This window comes from Zootoca vivipara, chromosome 9 (genome assembly GCF_965207765.1).
Source record: "Zootoca vivipara chromosome 9, rZooViv2.hap1.1, whole genome shotgun sequence".
NCBI classification, from domain to species: Eukaryota; Metazoa; Chordata; class Lepidosauria; order Squamata; family Lacertidae; genus Zootoca; species Zootoca vivipara.
This window is the reverse complement of record NC_142592.1, coordinates 71,687,839-71,705,948: the sequence shown is the minus strand read 5'-3', so window position 1 is coordinate 71,705,948 and position 18,110 is coordinate 71,687,839. Positions and strand designations below refer to the sequence as shown.

Sequence of the window (18,110 nt, the reverse complement as noted above, 5' to 3'; positions counted from 1 at the left end):
AGTATTAGTAGTGAAGCAGATCTACAAAGCCATGGGCGAAGGAAGGTTTCACACAGCGGAAAAACACTTTGCAGCTATGGAAAACTCACTTTCCTTTACCAGATTCAGTTCATGTAACCCCTATGAGCAATCACCTTGTGGGATATTTTTTTCTGCACATGAGCAAAACTAGCCTCCAAAATTATCCACCCTGTTTGTGAGCAGCAAACTGGCGTATGTGTGCATGTTCTCTGGTGGCCAGTGGAATTTTGAAAGAGTTGGGGAGGAGGCAAAAAAAGAAAATTCTCTTCTAAGAAATTTCAGCTCAGTTAGTAAGGAGGGGTACTATTTACTATTTTGTGAATTCATGTTGTTAGACGAATGAAGCAATGGGCTAAGGTAGAAAGGGACAGAAGACAAACCCATTCCTGCTGTCAAAAATAAGAGTGAGCAATGTTTACAGTGGATCCCTATTCTCCACTTTTGGGGGGGGAAATTGGTGTGGGCTATTTTGCTAAATACTCTCAGGATGATGGTGGCATGTGGCTGAAATTTTCCATCAGTTCAGGGAGAACCCCTAAAAGAAAACCCTCAGAAAAATGGAAATTATTTTCTGAGCAGATTTAAGCCCAACTCTGGGTGGATGTGCATTCACCAAACTGAAGCTCATATTAGTATGAACTTTGCAAGCAGCGTTAGAGCATGGGAGAAATGATGGTATGCTAGAGAGATATAGAACCTGTGCACCACAAGGTTGCCAGGGGCTCAGCTAGGACTTTTGACTGGACTCTGTTCCTCTCCCTCTAGCTCTTATTCAGAAGCATTCTGGCTTCATTTCACACCAGGACTCTGCCGGGCCCCTCACTGCCCATGCTTTGCACCCTTCCTTGAGTGCTTTGTCCTGGCTGGAATGTGTCCTCAAAGACTGAAAATGACTCTTGCTTCCTTGAAAGGGGCATAAAGAAGGGTGTGTGAGTGTGTGTAGAAACTAATCTGTACAAATGCAAAAGGTATAGTCACTGTTCTCCTGCTTTTGCTTCTGGCCTCGCCCACCACTTGCGTTTGGCCCTCAGAAGGGAATGTGACCCTTCATCCGAGAAACATCCCCCGGAGTCTCCTCTGTTCAGTTCAGGACAGATAGAGAAGTTGTTTGCAATTTCCCGTATGAACTGACCTGACTTGCTCTGACCCAGCCTGCAGCTCCTGGGCTAATGTGCAGATCCTTCCGATTTCACCCTTCTCCAAATGTTGCAATGCAGCTCTCCACTCAAGAAGGCATTTTCAATTGTGCACTGCAGAATAAAATGCATAGTTTTGCTATAAAAGTAGTCTAGAAAGGGACTGTTGAAGGAACAGCCAGGAAGCACAACAGACGTTGGATTCAGACCTGGGTTAGGAACACTTTCATATTTTCACTCCTTTCAGTTGGAATTCAATCATATACCAACATATTCAGGTTTTGCAATTGTTGATTTGGCAAAAGTTGATTGGGCATTATTTTGCAAAATTATATTTCCTCTTCTCCCCCTGCCCCCCCCCACCAAAACCCCAGACTTTTTGCAATACAGAAAGTGGTAGAGAAATGCACTGGAAAATGGAGGTCAGCAATTGTTTGATGCAACCTCAAATAAGCTCCCCCAAAAATATTCAGAATGAATGCTCAGTGACTAGTTAATGTTGTCTACTTTGCTCACAAACTTTGTGCAAAAAAACCCCCAGCAGGATGTATAATCAATAAATAGGTCAATATTCTGAAGAAGTGTGCATGCACACGAAAGCTCATACCAAAATAAAAACTTAGTTGGTCTTTAAGGTGCTACTGAAGGTATTTTTTTATTTTAGGTCAATATGTTCAGAGATATGTTTAAATATGAAGGTTTGTGGAATTTTTTAAGGCAAATAAGGCAACAGAGAAGAAAGGACTTAGGAATGAACACATGCAAAAGTGGCACATTGGAAATAGACTGTTCATTCAGGTTTTGCAACAATGGAAAAAAACCCAAAAAACACCTGAACAAGCTGGTGAAACTGGATGTAAGGGAGTGTTGCATGTTACAAGAAATGATCCCTCTTTTGAAATGCCTTCAGCTTTCTTTGGGGAAATGTTACACACCCTTCAGCATTTCTCTGATGAAAATAGAGATGTCCTATTCAAGAATAAGAATAAGAATAAGAATTTTACTATTTATACCCCACCCAACTGACTGGGTTGCCACTTTGGGCAGCTTCCAAGACATATAAAAACATAATAAAACATTAAACATTTTTTTAAAGTCCCTATACTATTCAGATGGCTCAAGGGTTGGGTAACTCCATACCCTCCAACATTTCTCTGATAAAATAGGGGCACCCTAAGGAAAAGCGGGACATTCTAGGATCAAATCAGAAACTGGGACAACTTCTGTAAAACTTGGACATCCCTGGAAAATAGGGAAACTTGGAGGGTTGATGTTACCGGTCTCCAGTAGGAATGGGGGGAGGTATTCAATTTCATTAGCATTTTAAAGACAAATCTATTCACACCTTATGACACAGTACACAAATTGAAACACAGGTACCCTTTGAAATCTGCCCTTACCTGAATGTTGTGTTGCACTTCTCCAACCAAGGTTTGCAAAAATGCATATATTAAAGAAAGTGTGCATAAAGATTAATGTATTAGTGAAAATAACATACAAAAATGCCTTCTATTAGAGGAAAATGCTTTCAAAAATGTGTACATAATTTCAAAGTACAGAGGACGAGATGGTTGGACAGTGTTCTCGAAGCTATGAACATGAGTTTGACCAAACTGCGGGAGGCAGTGCAAGACAGGAGTGCCTGGCGTGCTATGGTCCATGGGGTCACGAAGAGTCGGACACGACTAAACGACTAAACAACAACAACAACAACAACTTCAAAGTGAATACAGAAATGTGTTTTTTTGAGAAAATCACACTAAAATACTGATGAATTTTCATTAGGAATTTATTATTATTATTATTATTATTATTATTGCAAATTGCTGCAGAAATGTCATGAACTGAATTTGAGATTGGAAAACTGTGAAACTGAGGAAACCAAAATGGACAAATCCTTCTACTCCTAGTCTCCTTCAATCACTGAATAGTGGATCTCAAACTTTATTTCTCTTGGGCACACTTTCAGAATAGAAATTTGCTTGCACTACACTGAATTTTTTATTGATAAGAATTACATGAGACAGGGGAGGGAAACAACTAGCAGTGCTTGATTTATAACTTGGAACACAACTACTTTATAATATGATAATGGGACATCCAGAAAATATAAAACTATGCAGCTACATGAGAACACGAATCCTTCCCCAAATATAATATTGATTGTCCTTGAATCTTCCCACCCCAGTTGCCATCGTCTGCCACCATGCCCTTGTTTCCCACCACACCCTTTGAGAGCCACCGCAATAGAATAACAGAGCAGAGCTCTAAAAGCAGAGGGCAGCTGGCCAAGAATAACATTGTTCATGGCTGAATTATATATTCAATTTTTTTGTCCAGTAGCATCTTAGAGACCAACTAAGTTTGTTCTGGGTATAAGCTTTCGTGTGCATGCACACTTCTTCAGATATACACATTGTTCATGGCTGTGATATTAAAGTTCTATACTGGTCCCTTTTTTGTCTCCAGAAAGCTTCTCTTTTTTCTCTGTCTATTGGTTGCCTCACAATAATTTCCACCCCCAGACTCCCTTGTGCAAGCCCCTGAACCCCAAATCCCCTAAATGTGCAGCTCAGGCTGTTTGGGTGGCAGAGGAGAGGGATAGATGCTGTTGGACCTTACCTCCAAGTATCCTGGGAGACAGCAATAAGATATGTGCAGAAAATGAGAAATTGCCCAGCTACAAAATCAACAGAGAAAAGGCCCTGCTGCAAGAGAACCCTATTCAGATGCTGGGTTTTGTAATGCATACCTCCAACATTTATCTAATGAAAATAGGAATGTCCCATTCCATAATGATAATTTTCCTATTTATATCCCACACATCTTTCTGGGTTGCCCCAGCCACTCTGGGCAGCTTCCAACATATATTAAAACACAATAAAACATTAAACGTAAGAAACTTCCCTGTACAGGATTGCCTTCAGATGGCTTGGGGGGTCAGATAACTCCATACCCTCCAACATTTCTCTGATGAAAATAGGGACATCCTAAGGAAAAGTGGGACATTCTGGGATCAAATCAGAAACCAGGACAACTTCTCTAAATCAGGGATGTCACTGGAAAATAGAGACAATTGGGGGGGTTTCCTGGTAATGTATTTATTTTTAAAAGAATTACTCAAATGTTCTAAGATAAGTAATCTAACCTTGTGTGAAACCAACCAAGCTGGTTGGTTGTATATATCACCTCTGGAGCCACAACAGTTCAACCCTTAAACTGTAGTTGCTGGGAGGCAAAATTATAGTTGGAGTATTCTGGGATTCCAGCCTCTGGGAATATAGATATGAGATTGTATCATCTCTCATGTAATATGTGGCAATGGATGATTAAATGATTTGTTGATTAAGGCACATCCAAAACTTGTGATTCTGTGTTCAGTTTTCCTGCCTATTTTAATTTTATTCCATGATGAGTAAATGTTGAGGCTTTGTTTTGTGTGCTTTGATACATGCTTCTTACTTTACAGCTCAACTCAGAACTGCAACATTTTTTGCTATTGCCACACATGCACATATCACAATCACCATCCTGTTTACCATTTGGACACTCCAGGAACTCTGGACTATAAAAGCCACTAGGAATCCAAGAGAACTCAAACATCACGCCAGGGAGCTGCAGAGATGAAGGTTTTGGTCCTCACGCTCTTCTGCCTCCTCATTTCAGTGAAGGAAGGCAAAGTGTTTGAGAAATGTGAACTGGCTGCACTTCTGAAACAGCATGGACTGGATCAATACCACGGCATCAGCCTGGCCGACTGTGAGTTTGCTCTTCCTTTCCCTCAATCTTGGCCATTTTAGGTGTTTGGGGACAAATCCTGCCCAACCAGGATTCAGCCCAGAATCATTTTCAGTTTGAGGCTAAAGTTTAACTGGAGTTTTTGAAACCCTAATTAAACATACTAGTGGGGTGGGAGTGCAGAAAATAATGCCAATAAAAAAAGAAGTAAAGGACCCCTGGATTGTTAATAATAATAATAATTTATTTATACCCCGCCCATCTGGCCAGGTTCCCCCAGCCACTCTGGGCGGCTTCCAACAAAACATTAAAATACAGAAATCAAACATTAAAAGCTTTCCTAAACAGGGCTGCCTTGAGATGCCTTCTAAAGGTCTGGTAATTGTTGTTCTCTTTGACCTCTGGTGGGAGGGCATTCCACAGGGTGGGTGCCACCACCGAGAAGGCCCTCTGCCTGGTTCCCTGTAACTTGGCTTCTCGTAGCGAGGGAACCACTAGGAGAAGGGGACGACAGAGGACAAGATGGTTGGACAGTGTTCTCGAAGCCACCAACATGAGTCTGATCAAACTGCGGGAGCCAGTGGAAGACAGGAGTGCCTGGCGTGCTCTGGTCCATGGGGTCATGAAGAGTCGGACTCGACTAAACGACTAAACAACAACAAACAACAACCCATGTACTATCTGAAAGCAAAGGGGAACATTGATTGCCAGATGTGATCCACCCCTCCAGCTCTCTTACCCAACTAGTATGCTCCACTGTGTCCAGCTCTGGGCACCACAATTTAAGAAGGATATTCACAAGTTGGATATTCACGAGCAAGATCACCAAGGATCTGGAAACCAAGCTTTATGAGGAATGGTTGTGGGAGTTGGGTATGTTTGGCCTGGATAAGTGGAGACTGAGAGAAGATATGATAGCTGTCTTCAAATATCTAAAGGGCTGTCCCATGGAAGATGGAGCAAGCTTGTTCACTCCTGCTCCAGAGAGTAGAACCCAAACCAATGGATTCAAGTTACAAGAAAGGAGAAGTGATTCCTGATGGTAAGAGCTTCCAGTAGCACCTTAGAGACCAACTAAGTTTGCCATAGGTATGAGCTTTCGTGTGCATGCACACTTCTTCAAATACCAGCTCATACCTATGCCAAACATAGTTGGTCTCTAAGGTGCTACTGGAAGGATTTTTTTATTTTTATTTTGTTTTGACTGCATCAGACCAATATGGCTACCTACCTGTAACTAGTACTGATGGTAAGAGCTGTTTGACAGTAGAACAGTCTCCCTCAGAAGGTAGAGGACTCTCCTTTATGTTGTTTGTTGTTGTTTAGTCGTTTAGTCGTGTCCGACTCTTCGTGACCCCATGGACCATAGCACGCCAGGCACTCCTGTCTTGCACTGCCTCCCGCAGTTTGGTCAAACTCATGTTCGTAGCTTCGAGAACACTGTCCAACCATCTGGTCCTCTGTCGTCCCCTTCTCCTAGTGCCCTCAATCTTTCCCAACATCAGGGTCTTTTCCAAGGATTCTTCTCTTCTCATGAGGTGGCCAAAGTATTGGAGCCTCAACTTCACGATCTGTCCTTCCAGGGAGCACTCAGGGCTGATTTCCTTAAGAATGGATAGGTTTGATCTTCTAGCAGTCCATGGGACTCTCAAGAGTCTCCTCCAGCACCATAATTCAAAAGCATCAATTCTTTGGCGATCAGCCTTCTTTATGGTCCAGCTCTCACTTCCATACATCACTACTGGGAAAACCATAGCTTTAACTATACGGACCTTTGTCGGCAAGGTGATGTCTCTGCTTTTTAAGATGCTGTCTAGGTTTGTCATTGCTTTTCTCCCAAGAAGCAGGCGTCTTTTAATTTCGTGACTGCTGTCACCATCTGCAGTGATCAAGGAGCCCAAGAAAGTAAAATCTCTCACTGCTTCCATTTCTTCACCTTCTATTTGCCAGGCGGTGGTGGGACCAGTGGCCATGATCTTGGTTTTTTTGATGTTGAGCTTCAGACCATATTTTGCGCTCTCCTCTTTCACCCTCATTAATAGGTTCTTTAATTCCTCCTCACTTTCTGCCATCAAGGTTGTGTCATCTGCATATCTGAGGTTGTTGATATTTCTTCCGGCAATCTTAATTCCTGCTTGGGATTCATCTAGTCCAGCCTTTCGCATGATGAATTCTGCATATAAGTTAAATAAGCAGGGAGACAATATACAACCTTGTCGTACTCCTTTCCCAATTTTGAACCAATCAGTTGTTCCATATCCAGTTCTAACTGTAGCTTCTTGTCCCACATAGAGATTTCTCAGGAGACAGATGAGGTGATCAGGCACTCCCATTTCTTTAAGAACTTGCCATAGTTTGCTGTGGTCGACACAGTCAAAGGCTTTTGCATAGTCAATGAAGCAGAAGTAGACGTTTTTCTGGAACTCTCTAGCTTTCTCCATAATCCAGCACATGTTTGCTATTTGGTCTCTGGTTCCTCTGCCCTTTCGACATCCAGCTTGCACTTCTGGGAGTTCTCAGTCCACATACTGCCTAAGCCTGCCTTGTAGAATTTTAAGCATAACCTTGCTAGCGTGTGAAATGAGCACAATTGTGCGGTAGTTGGAGCATTCTTTGGCACTGCCCTTCTTTGGAATTGGGATGTAGACTGATCTTCTCCAATCCTCTGGCCATTGCTGAGTTTTCCAAACTTGCTGGCATATTGGGTGTAGCACCTTAACAGCATCATCTTTTAAAAATTTTACATTCCAGGTTCCTATGCAATATTTTTCTTTACAGCATCGGACTTTCCTTTCGCTTCCAGGCATATCCGCAACTGAGCGTCCTTTCGGCTTTGGCCCAGCCGCTTCATCAGCTCTGAATCTACTTGTACTTGTCCTCCGCTCTTCCTCAGTAGCATGTTGGACGCCTTCCGACCTGAGGGGCTCATCTTCCAGCGTCATAACTTTTATATGCCTGTTGTCTTTGTCCATGGAGTTTTCTTGGCAGGGATACTGGAGTGGCTTGCCAGTTCCTTCTCCAGGTGGATCACGTTTAGTCAAAACTCTCCACTATGACCTGTCCATCTTGGGTGGCCCTGCATGGCATAGCTCATAGCTTCTCTGAGTTATTCAAGCCCCTTCGCCACGACAAGGCATTGATCCATGAAGGGAGTTTATAGGGAGTTTTTAAGCAGAGGTTGGATGGCCATGGATACTTTAGCACTGCAGGGGGTTGGACTAGATGATTCTTCCAACTCTACACTTCTATCATTCTGTGATTCTAAGAGCTATGTCTCCTCTCTGCTTCCAACTTCATTGAGGATTCAGTCGGGGGGGGGGGCTGCTTTGCAAAGCACAATACTCCAGAGCACAGCAGCATCAAATCCTTTGCTCATCAGCTGATAAACGGAGGATTCATTTCTCCTGGGTGCTGGTTTACAAGTGCTAGGGCATGGGTAGGCAACCTAAGGCCCAGGGGCTGGATGTGGCCCAATCGCCTTCTCAATCCGGCCCAGACGGTCCAGGAATCAACGTGTTTTTACATGAGTAGAATGTGTCCTTTTATTTAAAATGCATCTCTAGGTTATTTGTGGGGCATAGGAATTTTTTCATCCCCCCCAAAATATATATATATATAGTCCGCCCCCCCCCAAAGGTCTGAGGGACAGTGGACCAGCCCCCTGCTGAAAAAGTTTGCAGACCCCTGTGTTAGAGTTCCCTGCCTCTCCCTCTCCCTGCTTGATGCCCCAGCCAATAGCCCCATATCTGCAGCAGTCCAGGGCTGCCTCCACTCATTCTTGGCGAAAGCCCAGATTAGTCAAGTTCTGTTCAGGCTTTGCCTGAATCCAATGCATAACCTCTAAATGTTTCTTTTCAGTGCTGTTTTGTTTTCAAGTCACACACATTTGCTACAGTTAACTGAGAGAATGCTTTCAAGTTGTTTCCTCTCTCCTCTGCCCTTTCCCTTCTCACTTTGTTCCAGGGATCTGCACAGCTTACCATGAAAGCAAATACGAAAGTAGTGCTGTGGGGCCACCAAACACAGATGGCAGTCAGGACTATGGGGTTTTTCAAATAAACAGCCGCTATTGGTGTGACAATCAACAGGGCGAAACAGCCAATGGATGCAGAATCTCCTGCAGTGGTAAGCAACTTGGTGTCATACAGAAGGCTAACAAAAGGTCTCTGCGATTTCCCAAAGAGAATGGGTTGTGTTTTTGAAGGGAGCAACCCGTTTGTCTCCCTTCAGTTCCCATTCTCCCACTGCAATCCACACCCTCACTTAGAAACCTCATTCCCCACCTTATCACTACATTCCTATTGCCACCCACCCCCAAGACATTCCAACTTGTGTCTCTGTTCTAATAAGCGAAGACCAGGGACAGGCCTAGCCTTGCTTTGCCCACCTCAACAACCTCGGGCTTCTCTCTTGTTGCCCTGACCCACCAGCCATCTCGGAGGGACCAGGCTCCCTGCAGTCCAGAAGGTGAGGCCAGCATGCTTGGGAGACCTGCCTTGTCACTGGTTCACAGAAGCAACAACGGAGGACAAATCTGTCCATTCCTGTCATTATTATTGTTAATACTATTATTGTTAATATTATAATATTATTATTGTTTAAAAGGCTCTAGATTGTTTAATCAGCCAAAGGGGGTGGGCAGGTGTGTGGGGCTCCCTGGTCCTGAATGGGGTAACTCTGCCCCTGAAGGACCAGGTGCGCAGCCTGGGAGACATTTTGGACTCCCAACTGTCCATGGAGGCACAGGTCAGTTCTGTGTCCAGGGCAGCTGTCTACCAGCTCCATCTGGTACGCAGGCTGAGATCCCCCCTGCCCACAGTCTCACCAGAGTGATGTATGCCAGATGGTGGGGGGGGTATAAATGTTGTTGTTGTTGTTGTTGTTGTTGTTGTTAATATTAAATCCTCTCACTGAACAAGTTCTGACTTCCACACTTGTACTGAATGGCATGAGATGCTATCATACCCACTTCCACCCCGCCATACAGTGATAGTAACTAATGCATGGCTATTGTCTTGCTTATTCCTGGTGTCTGTGGTGCCCTATAGAGAGGTCTGATCTGTTGCTCATACATCCTACTCCTGTGTCCCTTGCCTCACCCTTGCAACTCCACCACTACAGCAATGGCCATTTAGAAGTGGCCTTCCAGTAAGGCAGTTTCTCATTTTCCCTGTCTAAAGTTCAGTTCTCCATATTTCTGCCTAAAATTGTTTTGTTTTTTTTAAGAGTAGCACATTCATTTGCATTTTTGGTTGCATTTCTCCTAATATACATACATTTGTATGCAACTGTAACTAATGTAATGCATCTTTCTATGTTGTTCTCTTTTGAAAGATATCTGTCTTTAAGATGGCATATTATTTCAGGAAGTGCAAATAAGATAATAGGGTGAAGAACAAACTGAAGTTCACGCCCTGTTCCTTGCCAACAACTGTGTCTTGCAGGAGAAGCAAATAAAAACCATTACCTGTCCCTCTCTGTTGAATAGCTCTGAAGAATTGCTTCCTCTTCGCCCCCAGATCCAGTTCTTATTGGAAACCATCATCAACACATCGGCTTCTTCTGCTCCCCTTTCTCCAAACTTCAGTCAAGGATGGAAGGGGAGGCAGTCCCAAAAAACCCCCCACTACCTATTCCCAGACACACTCTTTAGCCCTCCATGATTCTAGTGTAAGAAAATGCATTTTCAGGCCTTCACCCATCCATGATGACAGCCGGAATGGTTTGAGTAAGGTGAATTAATTGTGTGAATAAGTAGCGCTATTATGATTCCTACAGCTGTTACTGAGTAGCCAGCAAAGGGTGGAATCCAACACAGCACTAAATAAATGTTCCATAAACCAAGGATTTCTGTTTCCACACTGGAAGATCATGCCCCTCTCCTCTCCCAGCACGACTCCTCAATCTGTTATAAGGGTGGGGGTGGGGGTGTGTCCCCCTGACACTCTGAAGCAGATTTGGCAAGGGCACAGGGCACACATGATGAGGGGAGAGGGAAAACATTTCTCTTGAACTTGTAGTCACTATAATTAACACACAAACACATAACCCCCACACAGGGCAAATGTGGCCTTCCAGACATATCTGTCCACCTCTCATGACTTTCCCTTGCCCATGCCCTCTCTCACGGCCCTGTTCTGTGTCCCGCTCAAGTGCTTCACCTGAATGGGCGCTTGAGCTGTGATGAGACCTCCTTGCTTGCCTGCCTGGAGGATAAAGAGACAAGATGGGGGTTGAAAACTCTGGCTGTTCTGTGGCTACTGCAGCTGGCTGCATTAAGAGTCTTATCCATTAACCCACCCACTTTTGCCTCTGCACTAGCATGTGGCCCCCATAAGACTTCCCAAGAGGAATTGTGGCCCTCAGGCTGAAACATACTCTCCATCTCTGCCCTAATATCTGAAGGCCAGTTCAAAGGGGAAATGCTCTAAATGCTCCCCCAAAGTATTCTGGCTTTGAGTTTGAAGGGGAAAGCACTTCCACGATTCTGAGGCAACCCAATGTATCCTTCCTGAGTGCAAAGGCAGGATTTGCTTTATGGGGTTGGAAAGAAGCTCTTTAGAAAACCAAATACCCTCCTTTTCTTTCTGCTATTTTTTTCAACAGCTTTCACAGATGACAACATCACAGATGACATTGAGTGTGCTAAGACAGTCGTTCGTGACCCCCAAGGGATGGATGCCTGGTGAGTCTTGCTAACTTCTCACTGCTGCCAAGACTCAATAGCAGCTGAGATTTCGATCGTTGTGACTGCATAGGGATGTGTCTTTCACCAGGCTTTGTTGCAGCTAGCAGCTAAAGATTCTTCCTCACTAGACACTGGTGATGCCTCCAAGGTGCTTCCTTAAACGTACAGCAGTGGCTTTTGGTGGCTGTTGCCTATTGGGAGCTGTAAGTATCCAGGTGTGAGTTTAAGGGAACAGTCTAACAACTGTACAGCAGTGGTTAAAAGTGATGGACCTGACAGGCCTAAGTTCAAATCCTGGCTTACAGTGGCATAGCACGGGTTGCCAGCACCCGGGCCGTGCAGAGGGGTCAGTGGGAGGAAGGGAAATGCTTGAAGTACACATGCACACTGCCTAACAGTGTTGGTGTCATGCAGGAGATTGCAGTTGCAGGGATTAGAAGAGTTTTTCTGTTGTCTGGAGAGGTCCCTTCCTGGTTCACATGGAGAAACCATTTTCAAGAGAGCCCAGCAACAGAAGGGCACAGCTGTATTGAGGCAGCACTGGGTGTTAAAATTTTCCACCCCTAACAAGTGACGTGGGTGGCGCTGTGGGTTAAACCACAGAGCCTAGGGCTTGTCGATCAGAAGGTCAGCGGTTCGAATCCCCGCGACGGGGTGAGCTCCCGTTGCTCGGTCCCAGCTCCTGCCAACCTAGCAGTTCGAAAGCTTGTCAAAGTGCAAGTAGGTAAATAGGTATAAACATTGTTTCCATGTGCTGCTCTGGTTCACCAGAAGCAGCTTTGTCATGCTGGCCACATGACCTGGAAGCTGTACGCCGGCTCCCTCGGCCAATAACACGAGATGAGCGCCGCAACTCCAGAGTCGGTCATGACTGGACCTAATGGTCAGGGGTCCCCTTTATCTTTACCTTTAACAATTTTGCACCCACAGCAACTGCCCCTGTGCCCTCCCATGCTATGCCACTGCAAGCTCACAGGCTGATACTTGGTCTCTCAGCCTCATCTGCCTCACAAGCTTCTTGTAAAGATAAGAAAGAGAGAGGAGAACCACATAGGCCCCCCGAGTGCCTTGAAGGAAATGTGGAATATAGGTATAATAATAAATAGATTGTAATGTAGGAAAGGATGAGGCAGTATGAGTTTGGTTGCTGATTGGGGGGAAACCCTGGGGCAGATGACTTTGGGAAACTGAAACTATTTTAAAGATTTCCCCTTGCTTCCTCATACCCAGAAACAGTAGCTGTAAATAAGCAGATTATTATTATTACATCTAGAAGGGCCTCAGATGATCATCACAAGGTTCTGGTCAGTTCATATTGAGAGAGGTGGTCCTTGGGGTATTGCAGTCCTGAGCCAGTGTGAGAGTCTGATACCTGGCAAATTGTTGGGGAACATGTTCTTATGTTCAAGGCCACTACAAGGCATAGCATCGCACAGCACAGCAAGCGGTTCAGGAGCTGCAATAGATAGTCTTTCCACCTGACCCAGCCAGGCTCTTATTACGTTCATGTACTGCAGCTTTTCCATTTGTTCTTCGTCCTGGGGGGTTAAAAAGTGGTTTATGAGAAAACTAGGAGAAGGGATACAAAAACAAGGATCTTGAGCAGCTTTTCCCAGCTTGGCACCTTCCCAATAGTTTGAACTCTAATTTCCATCACCTTCAGCCAGTGCAGCCAACAGACATGGATGATGGGAGTTGTAGTCCAAAATATACAGCGGGCACCTGCTTTGAGAAAGCTGGTCTTTAGAATGCTTAAAGTTCCATGACAAATGAGGTTCCATCAGGCCATTCTGGGGTGTGGATAGGTAGACTCTACATTGACCACCAACACTGATCATTCTTCTGATGGAAATGCACCTCAATATGAAGGTTCTGGTCTAATGTCCAAAGGGAACTGATTAGCATTACAAGTGATAATCTTGAATTTACTCCAGAATGTTTTTTTGCTTTCTATGTTTACAGGGTATATAATAAGCTTATCAAGTTTAAGGACTTAATTTTGCATTTGCTAATTGTAGCCGGACAAATCATCACCTGACAGGGGGGAAATCTGGGTAGCCTAAACTTAACAGTACAGTACAGACCGGTTTGGATTTTAGCAATAGAAAGAAAATTGTCCTTAAAATGCAGATTATGCAAGGAAAAGAAAAAATGACAATCATTTTACACCACTGGCAGAACCTTGTTACACATGCATCTTGTAAAACTTACAAAAATACAAGGACAGTTATAGGCATTTGGCAACTTTAATGTATGTAACATGAACTTGGGAATGATTTATTTCTTGGAGAGGCCATGGTGTGCCTTGTAAATTGCACAAGTCCCTGTGTTGTTAAAAGAAAAGAAAAGAAATCAGGGATGGGTTTTTAATAGATGGCAGGGGAGCAGGAGGGGGGCCAGGGGGCAAAACATGATGTGATTCTATGGTTAGTCTGGCCCAGTCAAGGTCACAGTTAACAGGAAGAGGGAATGAGAAGCTGATGCCTCACTGGGAAGCTTTCGGAGGTTTTAAAAGCAATCCATTTCACCCATAGTAGTCCAAAGAGCTGTCGCATTACTCCCCACCATCCTCATTTTTTGCTTTCATTTTTTTTCTTTCAGGGTTGCTTGGAAGAACCATTGCAAAGGAAAGGATCTCTCTGAGTGGACAATTGGCTGCAGCCTTTGAGCTCCATAGTCCTGTATGAGATCCAGCATTTCCCCTTTAGTGAAAGTGATCTCTACAATCAAAATCCAGCTGCTTGTTTCTATACAAGCATTTACATACTGTAACTCCTATGGTGCAGTAGAATAGCTCTCTTTCTACAGGAAGGAGAGAATGCATTTTTAAAAAATGTGTCTGGAGGTCTTGCTTGGCATTCTGGGCTTCTCTGCTTTAAGAACTTCAATAAATTGAGTCCAGTTAAAACTCTTTTCCTGTTTGATGGGTGAATGGGAGGGACAAGAAGCAAGAAGCAATCAAACATTGCTCTGTTCCCTGATTCCACTGAGTACTTATTGGTTATTAAGGAAGAAGAATTATTATTGTTGTTGTTGTTGTTGTTACATAATTGAGAGGTAAGGTAAAAAAAGGTAAAGGACCCCAGGATGGTTAAGTCCAGTCAAAGGTGGCTATGGGGTTGCAGCGCTCATCTTGCTTTCAGGCTGAGGGAGCTGGTGTTTGTCCCCAGACAGCTTTCCAGCTCATGTGGCCAGAAGGACTAAACCGCTTCTGGTGCAACTGAACACCGTGGCTGAAGCCAGAGCACATGTTAACACCATTTACCTTCCCACCACAGCAGTACCTATTTATTTACTTGCGCTGGCTTGCTTTCGAACTGCTAGGTTGCCAGGAAATTGAGAGGTAAGTTGGGCTGCACCACAATACCTGTGTAATAGTGTCCAATAACCAGCATGGGCAAGCTGATGAATTGCTGATTACTTTTATAACCATGCTAGTCTCTAGGAGGTACAACCTGTGTAGATACAGAGCCTGTCAACACTTTCACCTAACCCGTGCCTGGAATGCACAGGTCCGGAAGTTTTCTGCTTGTGCTTTCTAGACATAGGTTTTGCCTTGGGCCTGCTGCTTTCCCCTCGGAAACCTGTTCTTTAGTTCTAAATCAGAACAAATAGCATTCCATAGAAAACCCCATTGCTGTTTGTTCCGTTTCAGCACAGTTCTCTTTAGCTGTTTGCAGTCTCTGGGAGCTCAAATCCAGGAGTTTGAGAGGGAGACCCGGAGTGCTACTTCACAGTGTACATTGGACCAAGAGACATGAATGATAAGGAATATCTGTGCCATATTTCATGGGCATAGCCAGGATTTTTGTTGAGCTTTTAAGGCCTTGGCTACGCTCATTCCATGTTTGTCCTCCTGCCTGTGAACATGCAAAATTACTCCTCCAGCAAGCACAAGCTGGTTGTCTTGCTGGAAGAGGAGGTACAGCAACTTGAGGCCCACCTACCCACACTTTGAGCTAATGGGAAAGATGAGGAATTTCTTGATAGAGCAGAGTGAACTGTCTTGGAACAGAGATGATGACAACAACTTATTATTTATACCCTGCCCACTCTGTGCAGCTCCCAACAGAATATTAAAAACACAATAAAACATCAAACATTAAAAACTTCCCTAAACAGAGCTGCCTTCAGATGTCTTCTAAAAGTTAGATAGTTGTTTATTTCCTTGACATCTGTGTGGGTTGTAATCCACTACGAGCAGTCAAATACAATATTCCTTGTTTTGCTAGAGTGGACATGCAAGGGGATGTTACTCCAGCCAGTCGAAACATCCTGTTCCTCCTGGCCTGGAGCATCCTTCCTTGCATGTGACTAGTGGGTGGGCGTGACCTTCCCGGACCTGGTGAAAGGACAAGTCACGCAGCCACCTCTCTCTCTCTCTCTTTGATCTTCTTCTGCAAACTTCCTGGACTGCTGGCTGCCAGTCAAACAGTCCCCCAGGTCATCTCCCTTATGGGGTAAACCTGTTAGTATAAGTTTGTAACTTTAAGCCTAAAGCCTGCCTTCAGGGATCACACTGTGCTCTGCCTGATTGTGAGTAAAGTTTAAAAGGGGATCTGACCAAGAACATACAATTCAATCTGAGGTTCTAACAAGCCTGCAACCAGCTTTCTGCTGTGCGTGAGAAGGGGAATGTAAACTCTGCTAAGTAAAGGAACTTGCCAGTGCAAGTTAGGAAGGATATTAATAAACAATATATCCTCTCCTGCAACCCTGAACATTCCCACAATCTGATGGGAGGACGTTCCACATGGCGGGCATCACTACTGAGAAGACCCTCTGCCTGGTTCCCTGTAACCTCACTTCTCACAGGGAGGGAACTGCCAGAAGGCCCTCGGAGCTGGACCTCAGTGTCTGGGCTGAACGTTGGGGGTGGAGACGCTCCTTCAGGTCTACTGGGCGAGACAGCTGTGGGCAGGGAGGGTCTCAGCCTGCATACCAGATGGAGCTGGTAGACAGCTGCCCTGGATACAGAATTAACCTGCACCTCCATGGACAAAATGACTCCCAGGCTGTGCGCCTGGTCCTTCAGGGGCACAGTTACCCCATTCAGGACCAGAGAGTCCTCCACACCAGCCCGTCCCCTGTCCCCCCAAAACAGCACTTCTGTCTTGTCAGGATTCAACCTCAATCTGTTAACCGCCATCCACCCTCCATCCGCTTCCAGACACTCACACAGGACCTTCACCGCCTTCACTGGTTCTGATTTAAAAGAGAGGTAGAGCTGGGTATCATCCTGAACTGCTGGCTGCCAGTCAAACAGTCCCCCAGGTCATCTCCCTTATGGGGTAAACCTGTTAGTATAAGTTTGTAACTTTAAGCCTAAAGCCTGCCTTCAGGGATCACACTGTGCTCTGCCTGATTGTGAGTAAAGTTTAAAAGGGGATTCTGATTTAAAAGAGAGGTAGAGCTGGGTATCATCCTGAAGGAGCGTCTCCACCCCCATCGTTCTGCCCGGACACTGAGGTCTAGCTCCGAGGGCCTTCTGGCGGTTCCCTCATTACGAGAAGCCAAGTTACAGGGAACCAGGCAGAGGGCCTTCTCGGTAGTGGCACCCACCCTGTGGAATGCCCTCCCACTAGAGGTCAAAGAGAACAATTTCCAGACCTTTAGAAGGCATCTCAAGGCAGCCCTGTTTAGGGAAGCTTTTAATGTTTGATGGATTTCTGTATTTTAGAATTTCTGTTTTTTTGGAAGCCGCCCAGAGTGGCTGGGGGAACCCGGCCAGATGGGCGGGGTATAAATAATAAATTATTATTATTATTATTATTATTATTATTATTATTATTATTATCCGCATACTGATGAACACCCAGCCCAAACCCCCTGATGATCTCTCCCAGCGGCTTCATATAGATGTTAAAAAGCATGGGGGAGAGAACAGAACCCTGAGGCACCCCACAAGTGAGAGCCCAGGGGTCTGAACACTCATCCCCCAACACCACTTTCTGGACATGGCCCAGGAGGAAGGAGCGGAACCACCGTATAACAGTGCCCCCAGCTCCCAACTCCTCTAGACATTCCAGAAGGATGTCATGGTCAATGGTATCAAAGGCTGCTGAGAGATCCAGCAGAACTAGGACACAGCTTTTAATTTTGTCCCTAGCTTGCCAGAGATCATCAAGCAGCTCGACCAAGGCAGATTGAGTCCCATGATGAGGCCTCAATCCTGATGGGAAGGGATTCAAATGGTCCACATCCTCCAGGCATGCCTGGAGTTGTTCAGTAACCACCCGCTCAATCATCTTGCCCAAGAATGGAAGATTTGAGACTGGGTGATAGTTGGCCATATCCTCACTTTGGAGTGTCCCTTTTCTGAGCCCCCATCTCTCTCCCACAGACACATAGATTCACAAGAATGCACACAATTTTATGCCAATGCCTGCCATTGCCAACAATATCAAAACAAAGTGTTGATTCAGCACTACAAGTAAAATACAAACAGCACAACACACACATTCAGACCAGTTCAGAAAGCAGCAGGTTGGTGATCAAGGAGCATTCAGGGAAAAGAGAGGATTATA

The 18,110-nt window shown here is 44.8% G+C and overlaps 1 protein-coding gene across 1 annotated transcript; it reads left to right on the top strand.

The window, feature by feature from the left end:
* Window positions 1-4,705: 4,705 nt before the first annotated feature.
* LOC118085749 (lysozyme C, milk isozyme-like) lies at window positions 4,706-14,494 on the top strand. Its single transcript, XM_035116711.2, has 4 exons — window positions 4,706-4,916; window positions 8,859-9,020; window positions 11,502-11,580; window positions 14,185-14,494. The coding sequence occupies exons 1-4, from the start codon at window positions 4,781-4,783 to the stop codon at window positions 14,249-14,251; spliced, it is 444 nt and encodes a 147-aa protein (XP_034972602.1). The 5' UTR covers window positions 4,706-4,780; the 3' UTR covers window positions 14,252-14,494.
* Window positions 14,495-18,110: the final 3,616 nt, after the last annotated feature.

Bases quoted from the DNA above. Each gene is read 5' to 3' on its own strand.
- LOC118085749 (XM_035116711.2), top strand. From the start codon at position 4,781: ATGAAGGTTTTGGTCCTCACGCTCTTCTGCCTCCTCATTTCAGTGAAG. The intron at 4,917-8,858 runs GTGAGTTTGCTC...ACTTTGTTCCAG, and splicing joins CGGCATCAGCCTGGCCGACT to GGATCTGCACAGCTTACCAT. The intron at 11,581-14,184 runs GTGAGTCTTGCT...TTTTTCTTTCAG, and splicing joins CCCCAAGGGATGGATGCCTG to GGTTGCTTGGAAGAACCATT.